Genomic DNA, 15,560 nt, shown 5'->3' on the forward strand with positions numbered 1-15,560 from the left:
CAACAAACGAAGCAAATTTGATTGATATCCCCTCTACAACTTTCACCCAGTCACGACATACGAAAAATGTATTCCCGAACCTCACAAAGTATGATTCGCCGCGTATAACCTTCATCAACCACAACATTGTACACCCTATTGTAACATTTCAAACCAAGATGATGCCTTAATATCGCGGATAATTGATGGGTGGTCCATAGGACAACCCTTTATGATGTTAAAAGATGTGTTAATCCCGCATTTGATCGCGTAATTATCTTGAATTAGATGACTACAGTTGCTTATGTTTCAGGTATGTTTTGGAGCTTAAAAATGGAGAAAACGCTGTTTCGGAAGGACTGGAGTGGAACGGGTCAAGCAAGGATGGAAAGAAGAAACAAAACAAAGATTTCAGGGGTCCACCGTAATTTACGGTGGGTACCGTATATTACGGTAGCCCTTAAAAACCCAGATTTCTACCGTAACACAGTCTAGTTCCAGCGTATCAGTTAGAAGGCTACCATAACTTATGGTAGCTACCGTAAGTTACGGTAGAGGCAGCGAGGAAAAAACGTAACTGCTCATTAAAAACTGTTTTCATGTGTCTTTTCATGTCATTCATGATTCGAGACGTTTCTCTGCACTTTGGGGTGAATTTTGGCTTTGGATAGTGTTTGTGAACAATTTCTAACATTCCGTTTTGTCTTTCGATTCGTATGAACTATAAACTTGATGTTATGATGATCCACCAAGCAATGTCCGGCTAAGCTTTCGGTGATCATCTTAGGTGAAGGTTTCTCTATGACTCTTGTGTGTTTTTCCTGTATTTCTAAAATGATAACTTGGAGTGTTTGCTTTGCTTATCATGGTGTATGAATATTTGATTGTAGTTTGTTAATTGATGTTTCAATTCTAGTCTAAATCGTACGTTCTTGGTGTCGTTGACAATCGAGATATCACGGGAAGGGTTAGGGTTGGATATTGATTAATTGATCATCGAGAAACAACCTCGCGTTAATATAATCCGAGTACTTTGTTCCCTTTTATCACAACAAATGTTTGTACATGAGTTATGTCTATGTAACTCTTTCTAGTTGGAATTTTGCACAAGTGTTAACAGAAACCGAAACCTAAGATGGTCATTCTCTCATAATCTGAATTACAATCCAATTTTGATTAGCAATTAGTTGATAACTTAGTTTTTAAATCAAACAATCCAAACTCTTGATTTTTAATTTCTGCACATTAGATTAATTGTAGTTAATTTACAAAGCTATATAATCAACACAATTCCAGAAACTCCCTGTGTTCGATACCCACTTACCACTATCTATTAGTAGTAATTGGATTAAATTTGCGTGTAACTACGACATCACATCAAATTTTGGTGCCGCTGCCGGGGAGTAGTGCGCAATGTGTGTTAATTTAGTAGTTTTGTTTTGTTATTTTCGGGTTTACGCTGGTTGTGTTTAGTGTGCAGGTACTACAGGTGTATGCATACTAGGGGCTCTCACAAGTCATCACCGCTATCATTCGATCCGAAATTGAAAGAACTTTGCGTGAAAACGGAGTTTTGTTAAGAGAAAACAAGGTCATTGGTTCACCCACTTCACCCATTACACCAAGAAACATTATGGTTGATTCACAAATCCCACCTACAATGGATCAAACAACATCACCTTTTATACCATCATCAACACAACCTTCACCAAATACCACCATGCCTAACACCACTACCGACCTTACTCCACCACATGATGTTACACCAACCAACACTACTACATCACTTATTACTACCCAAGTTGAACCTACCCTTACTTTTAGCCCTTCTACTACAATTCCACCATTCTCACATTTTTTCCCAAGTACGGGTCAATCATCTTCTACCTACCCACTACCACAAAGCTCAACCATCATTCATGCTACTTCTACATATCGACCACCGAATCCACCGGGTTTTCAATATTCATCTTTTCCATTTGGGCAATCTTCGGGAATAGGAGGAGATGGGTATGATGGGGGCTATGAAGAAGAATTTGGAGGGTACGAAGAGGAAGGTTTTTACTATGCGGGTGATGGAGGTAATTTGGGATCTCAAGGAGGAGCGGGTCAACAAAGTCAACCGTTACAACAAATTCAAGACATGGGTAGGTTATCGACAGGGGTACAACATACTCGACCACAAGGGCCACACTTGCAACGTCCTACGCCTTTACATCAAATTCGTTCACAAAATACACAACCTCAATTTCAAAGACCGATTCAACAACCACCAATGCAACAATACCAATTTCAGCCACCATTTGCACCTCAAGGGCCTATGCAAGGGCAAATAGGTCAACCAAGAGTACCATTGGGTGCTCCACGAAGACATCACCGAGAGGTAGTGCGGGGAATTGAAGCTCATTTCTGACCCGTTATCACTAACAATCCTTCTCTGGTAGTGATTCCCCATCACCCGGATGGAAGGACTTTTGAGGTGAGGACAATCGCACTCCAAAGTTTGCCAAAGTTTAAAGGGTTAGCAACAGAAGAACCTTATTTCCACTTGGAGACATATGATTCCATATGCAACACTATTGGGAGTCAAGGTTTTTTGTCGGACGATGTCAAGTTGGTTCTCTTCCAATTTTCTTTGGAAGATAAAGCAAAAAGATGGTTTCATACTTTGCCCTCCGCATCAATTTATACATGGGCCGACATGCAGCAAATATTTTTAGAGGAGTTTTTCACGGCCCAAAAGACAAATGATGCAAGGAGAAGCTTGCGAAGCTTCCAACAACAACCGGGGGAGATGTTTCATGAGGCGTTTGAACGTTTTAACATGATGCTGAAAAATTGTCCACATCATGGTATACAACTTTGGGAGTTGTTGAATGCTTTTCACGAGGGGTTGAGTTCGGAGGATGCTAGTGACTTAATGTCAATCACTAACGGTACTTTTGGTACCAACTTTGAGCATGATGATTAGGCATTCTTAGAGCAAATGGAGGTTACTTCAAAGAGGAAGGCTCAATCTTCAAGACGGGCAAGGCATGTGATAGTAAGGCCACAAGTTCATGGAGTCGAGAATGTAGGTGTGCAAGCCACGAATCAAGTGTACAACATGTGCACTAATTGCAATGAGATAGGCCACACGGCGGAAGTATGTTTGGTAGGAATGGTTGAAGAGCAAGTGGAGGAGGTGAATGCTATTCAAGGGGGTAGTCGAAACTTTGACATGCACTCGAACACATACCACCCCGGGTTAAGAAATCATCCTAACTTCCGTTATAGGAACCCGGCGAATCAAGCTAACCCAAATTTCCAAGGAGCTCAAGGTAATTTTGCACCTTGTCAACAATACAATCAAGGTAATTATCGGGGTGGAAACAATTTTGGCTACCAAGGTCAATTTCAACAATCGGGTGGTCATAGTGGTTCTTCGGGTCAAACTTCATCAAGTGGGAATGAAGTTATGGAGATGCTAAAGGCAATGCAACTAGAGATGCAGCGAAGAAATCAAATGGGCGATGTTCGCATGCAAAAAGATGAAATCCGTGATAAAGCTATCCAATCTTTGACCACTCAAATGGGTCAACTTGCAAGTGAAGTGGCAATCTTGAAGAAAGGATCATGTCAACTACAAAGTGATGCGGTGACAAATTCCAAAAACATTAAAAGTGTTAATATCAATGTGGTAAGTACCGTTCCTAGTAGTGAATTTAATGAAACATTTCTGACTTCTTCTTGTCAAGTGAGTGCAGGTATGGGAAAAGATGCCGGGGTTGAAAATGACAAAGAGCATGGAGTACCACTTATGCCTATCCGAGTGGGAAAACTAAAAATTCCTCATGCATTGTTGGACTATGGGGCGGGCATGAGCATGCTATCAGGCGAGTTATATGACATGTATGACTTTGGCCCGCTGCAAGATGTAGATACCATGGTGAGCTTGGCGGATGAAAGTTGGAGGCGTCCACGGGGAATGGTTAGGAATGTTAAGATTCAGTTGGGAGAGTTTGAATATCCGGTGGATTTTCTAGTTCTAGACTATGCTTCTACCAAAATGGCAGCACAACAAAGGGTAATCTTAGGTCGACCGTTTCTATACACAGCAAATGCTCAAATCAATTGTAGAGATGGGATTATTACCATGACCGAAAAGAACCGTAAGTTGTCCTTTGATGTTCAAACTAGAGTGATTAGTTATGAGTCCATTGAGGGGAAGGGTGGTGAGTCTAGTGATTGTATGAAAAATGTGTGTCAAAGAATGAAAATAAATCACCCACCAAATCGTGAAGAAACGCATACGGGATCAAGTAGGAGTGTATTCGATTACCCACCGAATCGAAGCGGGACGGATGCATTTTACACAAAGGCATGATGTAGTGATGGAAGTGGCAGGAACCGATTCTTTGAGCCACCATAAATGGGGGTGGCACGGTCTGGCTGAAGACTCGAAACTTAGCGCTGCTCGGGAGGCAACCCAGGGTTTTATATTGATCTTGTTGTTTTTATCTTTCTATGTTTTAGGGCCATGGCGACATTCAAGTGTGGGGAAGATGTGCGGATATTTGGGTGAAGGTGGTAATAGGAAGTCGGATTATCTACAACATCTGTTGTGGCAAACTTCACCAGGTCAATGTACTCTTTCCTTAGTCTTGTTATGTTCTTTAGCTTTGAAATATTGGTAGTTAGTTCGTTTGCTTTATGTTAAAAAAAGAAATTTGGGGTTTGAGATTTTAAGCTTTTGGTTGATGTTGAATGGTTTTAGCGATCACTACTTCCCAAAACCATACATTGGGGTCAATGTATCCCAAGTGTGGGGATGGGGGGAAATTTTTGATGGTTTTAAAAATTTTTAAATCAAGTGAAACATTGTTGGAATTTGAACACCTTGTACTACCCCGAGTGACACACCAGCAACCCTTAATTACCCTTTTTCTTGGTGAGAGTTGAAGCCACAATTGTAAATAAATAATGATTGTCTTTGATGGGAGTGGCAAAGGATGAGGGTGCATTAGAACTTGTGCTTGATTTTGGTTTGAGACCTTAGTTAAACATGAATGTAGAAAGGATAAGGGCATTTAGGTAGCCTCGTCTTAGTGTGTGCGAGTGTGGGATTTGGGGGGTTGGACCTCATAAATTATATATATGAGCTTGGTAGTGAGAGGGGCGGGGGTTTGGACATTTAGTTGCCCATTTTGTGCCGAAAGCCAATCATTTGTAAACCCTTACGTAGTTCCCTAAAAATTTACCCGATTTGACCCGGTCTTGTAGTGTTAATAGTTATTATAGTTGTGTTTAGTTATGTTATGTTGGATGTTCCTCTATGTTGAGAAAAAAAAAAGAAGAAAAGAAAAGAAAAAAAAAGGTGAAAAAGCAAAAATAAAAAAAATGAAAAAAATGATGTATGAGTTATTTTGTATTTAAAAGTCTTTGTTTTATTTATTTGTTTCATTGTGTAATAAAAGACCGGGTTAAGTTCTTCGCTACTACATATATATTCCATTTCCTACCCGTACACCTAGCCACGTTACAACCTTAAAGCCCCTTTGATTTGCATTCATGTTTGGCACTTGTTAGGAGAAGGACCGATTTAGCTACAAGCCTATAGTTGTGCAATCACCCGTTTGCCTTTTGTGTGTCTAGCTTACAAATGCTAGTGCTTACTTGTTGCCGAGAGGAGAGATATAGCGAGGGGTGTGTTATTTTGGGTGTTAAGAAAGGGTTAGTAAAAGGACAACATGTTATTGCTTGATTTATATTGATCGCTTGTATTGAAAATGGTTTTGATGAGTTGCTTGGGACAAACAACGGTTAAGTGTGGGGATGTGACGGGTGGTCCATAGGACAACCCTTTATGATGGTAAAAGATGTGTTAATCCCGCATTTGATCGTGTAATTATCTTGAATTAGATGACTACAGTTGCTTATGTTTCAGGTATGTTTTGGAGCTTAAAAATGGAGAAAACGTTGTTTCGGAAGGACTGGAGTGGAACGGGTCAAGCAAGGATGGAAAGAAGAAACAAAACAAAGATTTCAGGGGTCCACCGTAATTTACGGTGGGTACCGTAAATTACGGTAGCCCTGAAAAAACCCAGATTTCTACCGTAACACAGTCTAGTTCCAGCGTATCAGTTTGAAGGCTACCGTAACTTACGGTAGCTACCGTAAGTTACGGTAGAGGCAGCGAGGAAAAAACGTAACTGCTCATTAAAAACCGTTTTCATGTGTCTTTTCAAGTCATTCATGATTGGAGACGTTTCTCTGCACTTTGGGGGCGAATTTTGGCTTTGGATAGTGTTTGTGAACAATTTCTAACATTCCGTTTTGTCTTTCGATTCGTATGAACTATAAACTTGATGTTATGATGATCCACCAAGCAATGTCCGGCTAAGCTTTCGGTGATCATCTTAGGTGAAGGTTTCTCTATGACTCTTGTGTGTTTTTCCTGTATTTCTAGAATGATAACTTGGTGTGTTTGCTTTGCTTATCATGGTGTATGAATATTTGATTGTAGTTTTTTAATTGATGTTTCAATTCTAGTCTAAATCATACGTTCTTGGTGTCGTTGACAATCGAGATATTACGGGAAGGGTTAGGGTTGGATATTGATTAATTGATCATCGGGAAACAACCTCGCGTTAATATAATCCGAGTACTTTGTTCCCTTTTATCACAACAAATGTTTGTACATGAGTTATGTCTATGTAACTCTTTCTAGTTGGAATTTTGCACAAGTGTTAACAGAAACCGAAACCTAAGATGGTCATTCTCTCATAATCTGAATTACAATCCAATTTTGATTAGCAATTAGTTAATAAATTAGTTTTTAAATCAAACAATCCAAACTCTTGATTTTTAGTTTCTGCACATTAGATTAATTGTAGTTAATTTACAAAGCTATATAATCAACACATTTTCCACAAACTCCCTGTGTTCGATACCCACTTACCACTATCTATTAGTAGTAATTGGATTAAATTTGCATGTAACTACGATATCACGTCAATAATCCAGATAATCCAGAATCGTACAAAAATATCCAATCGTTCTTGTCTCCTGAAACCACACAAATTGAACAAAACAAAAATGGTAAGTGCTTAAATCAACAAAACTCAAAACCCTAACCCTAGTTTTTGCAATCAAATAAGAAGCAAGAGAGATGAACTCACGGGACTAATCAAACCCGCTCCTGAGGAATCCATATTTATCTTGAATCAACAAAAAAAAAGATATCTATATGGTAGAATATAAAAAGAATTGATTACACACATACCTGTAATTAAGTGAAGAACATTGGTCATGAATATGAAGAACGAACGCATCATCAGATATCATTTAAAAACTCCTGACGCATCATCATATATTATAATCTTGATGTTAATATTGGGATTTATGAAACCCAAATCGGATAAAGAAAATGGTTTTATTCAATATCATGGTGAAAAAGAAATGCAAAATCGAAACAACAACCAGATCTAAAATAAAACACAAATGAGGAATCAAATTAACCTAAAATTGAAATCAAACCTGAGAGCTTTAACGAAGCTGATACTCGGCTCCATTCACGGCTCGTTGAACGTCATTGCTTGATTTAACTGGAATCAGGGATCCTCTCGTGTAGCCGCTATTGAAGGGATTGTTGGAGAGCACAGCGGCGTGGAATCAAAAAATGGTTTTGAGAAGCCATGTGAAGAATCTGGTTATCAATCTAGGGTTTACAATTGATAATGGGAACGAATTCATTATCTTAGAGATGATTGGAATTAATTGAGAATATATTAGGTTTCCATATTGAAGAATGTTAATAGGTGGTTTACATATGAAGAGCACATTAGCGGTTACAAAATTTATTGAAGGAGAATTGAGAAACTTTTTGCCGCTTATATGAAATTGAAGGAGAATGTAGAGAAAGGAAGATTGCTGCTCAAAACCTAATTATCTAGCTAAATAGCTATGCCACATCATAGTCAAAGAGTCAAAGTTATTTTGCTTTAATAATAGAGATAGATATAACACCATAGAGCACCGTATAACACTATGTAACACACTAACACCATATAACACCGTATAACACTATATAACAATATATAACACTATACATCTATCATAGACATGCTATCAGAAAAATATAACACTATAACACTATATAACTCTAAATAATACTATATAACACCATATAATACCATATAACACCATATAACACCATATAACACCATATAACACTATATAACATTATACATCCATCATATAACACTATATAACACCAAAAAACACTATATAACACCATATAACATCATATAACACTATGTAACACTATAAAAAATATATAACACTATACAGTTCTGAATGGTGGTTGCAGTGTTATATATAATGTTGTAGTGTTATATAGAGTTATAAAAGGGTTATATGGTGTTATATGCTATTCGTAGTGTTTTATATAGATTTGTAGTGTTATATAAAAACCTTCATTCTGCATCCATCACTATATAACACTCTATAAATTTTAATTCTGCGATCTTCAGAATTAATAATTGATGTACGAGATGACACAAATTCGTAGATTAATTTTTATTTCGTATTCCTATAATTAAGGGTGGCGGTTATGGAATGTTATCAATTAATTAAATCAATAAGAAATTACTTGTTTACCCTTTTAAATTAATTTAAATTGAGGACACATGTAATCTCCACAATATTTCTCACACTTTTAAATTAATGTACATGATCTTCAATCTTATTCTTGTAATTAACTATGTATAAATATATATGGTTTGAATGTGGGTTAGTGAGTTATAGTAATTGAACATGTGCCAAGTAATACAAACCCATCAAAAATTTTAAAACACATACCCATCACACATCTGAATGTTTTGAATTTCAAATTTACACCTGAGTTCTTTTGTCATCCTTGTAATGCACCAATAATCATTCTAAATATCTAATCTATATTATAACTAGTGTAAGTACCCGTGTGATACACGGGTGGCTACACAACAAAAAATTATACTTTAATATGTAAATAATTTATTACATGTACATTCAAATATAAACATAAATCATAGAAAGTACGTGAAATAACGAAAATACATGAAAACCATAAATATTTCACAACTCATTGAAGATCTCTTTATATACAACATTCATTGTTCGTAAATAATTTATTTATTTTGATGGCTTTTCTTTTCTTTAGAAGGTTGTAAGACCCAGCGAGTTTTGCGGGTGGTTTAACACACAAATATATAACTTAAAATTGTTGAAATATACCGTCCAGTCTAACAGATAGATAAACAATCACTATATTAAATATAACTTTGATTTCACATGAAGGATAAAAGGGGGGGGGAATATTTTAAAGATAGATACAGAACAACCGAAATAAAGTATGTGAATCATAACATAAGAATATAAATACAAAACGTCCAACCTTTAACCGTACCTTTGACTCCTAATTAATAAATTATTTGATATTAACATATCACCTTAGAGTGCGCCATTATTCCATTGTGAAAGAAATAAATATTGTTAATAGATACAGAGTGCATGCCTACATTGTTATTGTTGAATGCTGATGATCAACCTGACTTTCCTATGACGACAAATGTAAAAGGAGAGAAATCATGTAAGTGATAGAACTACATGAAATGATGTAAGAAAAACGACATGCTCTTACGCCCTGCGTCTCAACTCAGGACCTTATCGCCTTAGTACGCCTCAGACTTTTAAAAACCAAGCGCCATGCTAATCATCTTTGTCATCCATTAGTGACCAACTCGACCACATAATTAATTATAGTTAGGGACAAACATGTAGTATGAGAGTAAACCACAACAACCATCCATGTAATTAACCCTAAGAAAAATTTGTTAGTCACAACGTTTTTCTTTTTACTTGAAAAAAGTTATTTTTATTGTTCATAATAAAAAATAATGTTTTTTTATAACTTTGGCAATGCATAAGTTTTAAGTGACAAAAATATGATGTTCCTTATTACGTGTAAAACATCTAAGACAAAGAATGCTTGCTTTAATGAGAACATATTAACCATGAGAGATTCTTAACACCATAATCAACCATTTTAAAAGGAACATTATGATTTGTTCCGGTTTGCTAGTTATAATTCTTAGCACCATAATCAACCATTTTAAAAAAGGAACATCATGGTTTGTTTCACTTTGCTTGTTATGATGGAACTATCTGCAAGTAATGTCACCATACAAAGGTTAACCAAAACACCCAAAATAGATTTAAAAAAAACACTTAAATTAACTTCATCATTTATGCTAATAATTTTAATAGCCACATTACAAAAACTATCTGAGAATGTGATAATACTCTTTCAATCCTAAACAATATCACAAGAGGTCTGGCAAAGACATGCCAGAGTAGTATATTGAGATATAACATGTACATATCACTAAACCTCATAACAAAATAATAGATCTGGTCTTACCAACGCGCAAGACTTAGGACTCGGCCTCCTCCAAACCCACGCGAACCACTATGTTGGCGTAGGGATGAGCAAATGTTACCGAGTACCGGTACCAAATTTCCCGAACTGATTCGATTTTCGGTACCCATTCTGTACCAACATTTAATGTTTTCGATACCGGTTTTTACCTTCAAATATCGGTAGGTACCGGTACCCAAATGTTTGGGATTTTTGGTACCGGTACCGGTTGGTACCGATCTCATCCCTAGTTGGCGTTTGGTTGTCAAATTCAACTCAACGTCCTCAGCTAGCCCAAATGGTCTTGATTTAACCAACCAATCTTTAAAGATTCATACACCACAAAATTGAGACCCACATCTGGTACCTGAATGCATCACAAAAGAAAAAAAAAGTGGACTTGTTAAAGCTCTTGATACTTTAAAAGTACATATAGGGAGGTTGAGTAACGACTCAACACCAAAAACTTTATATTTTTCTAGCATAGGTTGAAACAGATCAGACCATGTTTTGTTGACCCAAAAAGCTTAACGATTTTTATAAGCAATCAATAATAATATAACTTGTCGAATAACTTGGTTGAGAAGAAGGTTTTATCTAAATATTTTTTATTTTATATGTTTGACCCGTTAGAGATACCAGTTGAAATTGCCACCTCTTCAGTAAAATCTTGAAAGTAGAAATCTTACTGCGAATTCAAAGAAAACCCTAACTTCTCATATCTTGATTAAAAAACTTCATGCATAGTCTAAAGCGACAAAACTAGGTTAACTTACATATTGTGAATACTTGTATTGACCTTGACCAGCAAAATACTCCATCCTATGGCTATACCCAGCCATTGTCGGCCCACCAACACCACTTCCCTTCCCTTCCCTTCCCCCTCCCTGTAACCCTTCCCCTTCTTTCCACCACTCTATTCATTTTGTCCTTAAAGTTGTCGTCAATAACTTCATGTCCATTGCTCCTTTCACCCTCACAAAATCATTGCTCTTATCAATCGATATCTCCACAAACCCTGTAAACATTCACACCGATAGTTAACAACGTTAAAAGATGGTGTCACTCGCACTACTCAAAATATGATATCCATAAATAGTTATTTACTCACATAAATAGTTATTTACCCTCGGTCTTCCTGTCCAGATCTTGAATCTTCTTAATGCATCCTCGGCAGTGTAATGGCATCTTCAACACCGTTGTCATCACCCGATTCATCGAAAAATCACACAACAATTATCAATAAAAACTAATTATTCAAAAGTAGCTCACCGTTGATGCATAACTTAGCAGAAGAGCTAACTTTTTTGTGTGTACTCTCGTCTTTCGCGGCAACAAACACCATCGTTATATAAAAAAGCTATGACAATAATATATTTATGGTATTCTTATAAGTATTAAAATTAAAAAGAACGTAAGGGTGATATATGACCTTGTGCAATTTATCTGAGAATGTGAATGCCTCTTGTATTTGTCGTCTTGCCCTGCAAAGTGGGTTATAAGAGTGACATTAAATTAACTTATTTGATAAAACAAATATGGAATTAACGAAGAGAGGTAGTAGCGAATCACATAAAAAAGTCGGTAATACAGTCAGGATGTAGAGTGTTCCTGTACCTGTGTTTTAATAAAAAAAAATATCAACCATGAGATAAACTTAGGGAAAAAAATTAGATACAATAGTATATAATAACAACTGGATAGTGTTGTGGGGGTGAATAAGCAACTCCCAAATGACTTAGTGTACCCTCTAATATGCATATAATCTTGAATAAGCAATCGAAGTTTATACACGCCATATACAACAACCAATTTAGATACATTACTATACTAATATTTGGTTGTTGCCAAGTACGGGTTGAAGAAAAATACCAAATTTCATAGTCGCTGATTAAAGTTTAAACTAAGAAAGCCTATATAGCTAGGGCCGATTAAGCTTGTCTTAATTCATGCTTTTAATTAGCTGATGTCAAATAACTCACGTATCATTTGACTTGTTTACACCCATGTGTTATCATCCGGACTTGCTATTCATGGAGAAGCCACTTTTAAAACGTAAAGAAAGACCCCGTTTATATCCCAAAAAAACCCATCATTTAGAAAGATCTCAAAATAACCCCATTTATTGAGAAAGATATCCTCATCAAACTTCAGAAGACAACTCAACCTCCGGACATCGGATACAACAAACCTCCGGACAAAAGTCGGAGTCTTAACGTGATATCACGGTCATTCGTTAAAGCTATAAATAACAATTTTATCTCCTTCATAAGTGTAGCCTCATAGTCACCACTTCAATATCTCACTCTAATCAATATTATACCTGGTGTAGGAGTTGTTAATCAATTTCAAATAACTGTAATTCATTCGAGAGCCTGGCCCGATTCAACAGACATAAAAAACTATCAGATTCGACTTTATACTCGCATATACCCTGTTCGATCAAATGCATAAGATGAGCGTGGTTCATCTGAATAGTTGGTGATGCTGCTTAATTTTCACAATAAAATTAGGCATAATATTCAGAATACAAATTCATGAAATTCCTAGTGCTCGGTACTCGTAAAGCATAGCATTTTTTTCAATCAAAAAGCAAACAGTTACAAACCATAGATCGGTCGTGAGGAAAAAAGGAAAGTCGTTACTTACCGGCCTTAGGTTCTTCTTTAATTTCCTCCGCACTGCTCCCCTACATAAAACCAACATTGCAATTGATAGTTGATACATAGATAGCAAGAACCCATTATAGTTAAAGATCCAACCGACAGAAAAAAGCCAACCTGCAAGTCGTAAGTCCACAACGTGAGGTTATCGCGAAGAAGCTGCATAATCAGGGTGTTGTCCTTGTAAGAATCCTCTCCAAGGGTATCCAGTTCTGCAGTTGCTTCATCAAAATCCTAGCAGACCACAAATCAAACACCAGCCAACTTCAAACATCCATAATAACAATGACTAATCTCTGAGTGATTTTGTAAATATAAAAAAGGTCACCATGTAAATGCTTTCGTTTTCTAAAATCCGACCCGAAAACAATTAAAAGAGTGTGCTTTATTCAAAACCAAAATTATAATTCCTCTTTTTCATAACTCTTTTTACCCAAATAGTTGTTTAATCATCATCATCGTAGGAAGCATACAAAATCAGTTTACCTGTAATAACGACAATGAACATCATCATCATCGTAGGAACCGTAATGCAGCCACTGTTGCATCACACAAAAAGAAGTGGAATTGTTAAAGCTCTTGATACTTTAAAAGTACATATATGATCACAAAACCTGTAGTTTTTGGTTTGGGTCTGCTTGACCAAAAACACTTTGTGTTCGAATACTATTTTTTAATCTTTTTAGTGTGTCAAATACCAATACGAAATTAAAAGCAATATAGTTTTTTAAGATCATAGCCCAAAATACTTAATAACAAAAGGCTAAATAAAAAAGGCAGAACTTTAAGATTCAAGTACCAAATGATCATCTTCAAACGAAACCTCGAGCAAGTATAACCGCAGATGCATAAAAGGTTATGAATAACTGAAGATACATAATCATTTTAATATTGATCTCTAATTCTCTGTAGTTGGTAGTTTAAAGAAAACACTTGAATAATCTTGTTAATGGAGCCGTAGAATTAGCTAATGTTGAAAAGAAGTTACCTTTAGAATTGGTGGAAGAATCAAGGTTCTCCACATAAATCCGAGAAAAGCCCATGTATCCTTTGCATTCCAGTTTCATCTTCTATTCAAGTGGAAGCGAAAAAAGACTTTTTACATTCTTTAAAAATAGTTTGTAACACCTGTTCCTCTACTCCATGATTGAGATGAGGTAAAAGAAGCCCTAGTTTCTGCATATAACCAGGAAACGCTTCTTTAACCGCCCTTCGATAAGCATCCTCATCGTTCAAAACTGAACTTTGCAAAATCCCTAAAAACTATCAGAACAATACAAATCTCTTAGACACTAGTCAACTATATGATATTAAATTAGTGGTATTATAATACAGGAAGTGTTAAGTATTTACCATTGGAAAAATACTTATCATCATCATCGCCAGCTCCTAATTGAATCTTGAGCATACCTACATCGTACATAAATCTTTTATTGGCATTTGAAAGTACTATGAAACACAAAATTGCAGGTCAACAACTTATTAACACAAAGATCTGTAAAAACATGTCAACTATATGGTACCCCTAACATCGTAACATTGAAATAAAAAAAGAGAAATCACCATACTTATATAAACTACAAATTCCTGGAGATCATCTAATCGGTGACTCATCAGATCCAATGTCAAGTTTAACCATTAAAAAGATGAGCATATATAAAAAAAACATCACCACATTGAATAACATCAAACACGAACATATATGAATGATAAATACAATAAAGATCACTAAAAACGATTCAAGATTAAAAGATGAGCATTTATAAAAAAAAATCAAACACGATTCAAGATTCAGATTTTAGATTAAATAACAGTTGTTTAAAAAACCCTAAAATACGAACATATATGAATGATACATAAAGTAAAGATCGCCAGTTGCTTTAGATTGAAATCTTGGGTTTGTGAATGGATTAGAGATAGAGGAGAATCACATAGAGACATCAACAACAATCGCAAATCAACTGGGTTGAAACATAATTGATGAATTTTATACCTGATTGAGGCTATCTTTAGCTTTGCGTTCACCATGATTCGGACTCTGCTTGCTGTTCATCAACGACATTTGAAAGATCCGTCATTCCATCATAATGAATCAATCGGTAACCAGTGTTGATTCCTTTAGGGTTTATAGAGCATGATGAAGAGGGAATAAAGGAAACGTATTCATAAATTTTGGAGAATGAATTGAATTGATTGAAAATTGATTGTGGTTTCCTAATTGAGGCACAAAATAGACGGTTTGAAAGAAAGAGCGTATGGAGGAGAAAACAAATGCCGCCCAATTCACAATTCTCTGAATAAGTAGCACTGCCACATCATAGTCAAATAGTCAACATTATTTTGCTCTAGTATAAGAGATAGATAATTAGAAATATATTATAATATTTAGAAAGAGCATTTTAAGAGATTTTTTGAATTTTAATGCATAAAGTAGAATCCTAAAATTATGATAAGTTAGTCTTTCAAACACTAATTATTCT

General features: G+C 35.9%; 1 protein-coding gene and 1 long non-coding RNA gene across 2 annotated transcripts; one reads left to right on the plus strand and one right to left on the minus strand.

Annotated features, from left to right (window-relative positions):
• Window positions 1-2,965: 2,965 nt before the first annotated feature.
• LOC110919004 lies at window positions 2,966-4,345 on the plus strand. The gene has a single exon (XM_022163284.1). It carries the CDS (start codon window positions 2,966-2,968, stop codon window positions 4,343-4,345), a length of 1,380 nt encoding a protein of 459 aa, XP_022018976.1.
• Window positions 4,346-10,718: 6,373 nt separating this feature from the next.
• Window positions 10,719-14,184, minus strand: LOC110916417. Its single transcript, XR_004884938.1, has 3 exons — window positions 14,069-14,184; window positions 13,880-13,946; window positions 10,719-10,784 (listed from the first exon to the last, which is right to left on the minus strand). It is a non-coding gene; the product is annotated as an uncharacterized LOC110916417 (long non-coding RNA).
• Between the last annotated feature and the right edge of the window lie 1,376 nt (window positions 14,185-15,560).

Source organism: Helianthus annuus, chromosome 16, assembly GCF_002127325.2.
Source record: "Helianthus annuus cultivar XRQ/B chromosome 16, HanXRQr2.0-SUNRISE, whole genome shotgun sequence".
In the NCBI taxonomy this organism is placed as follows: domain Eukaryota; kingdom Viridiplantae; phylum Streptophyta; class Magnoliopsida; order Asterales; family Asteraceae; genus Helianthus; species Helianthus annuus.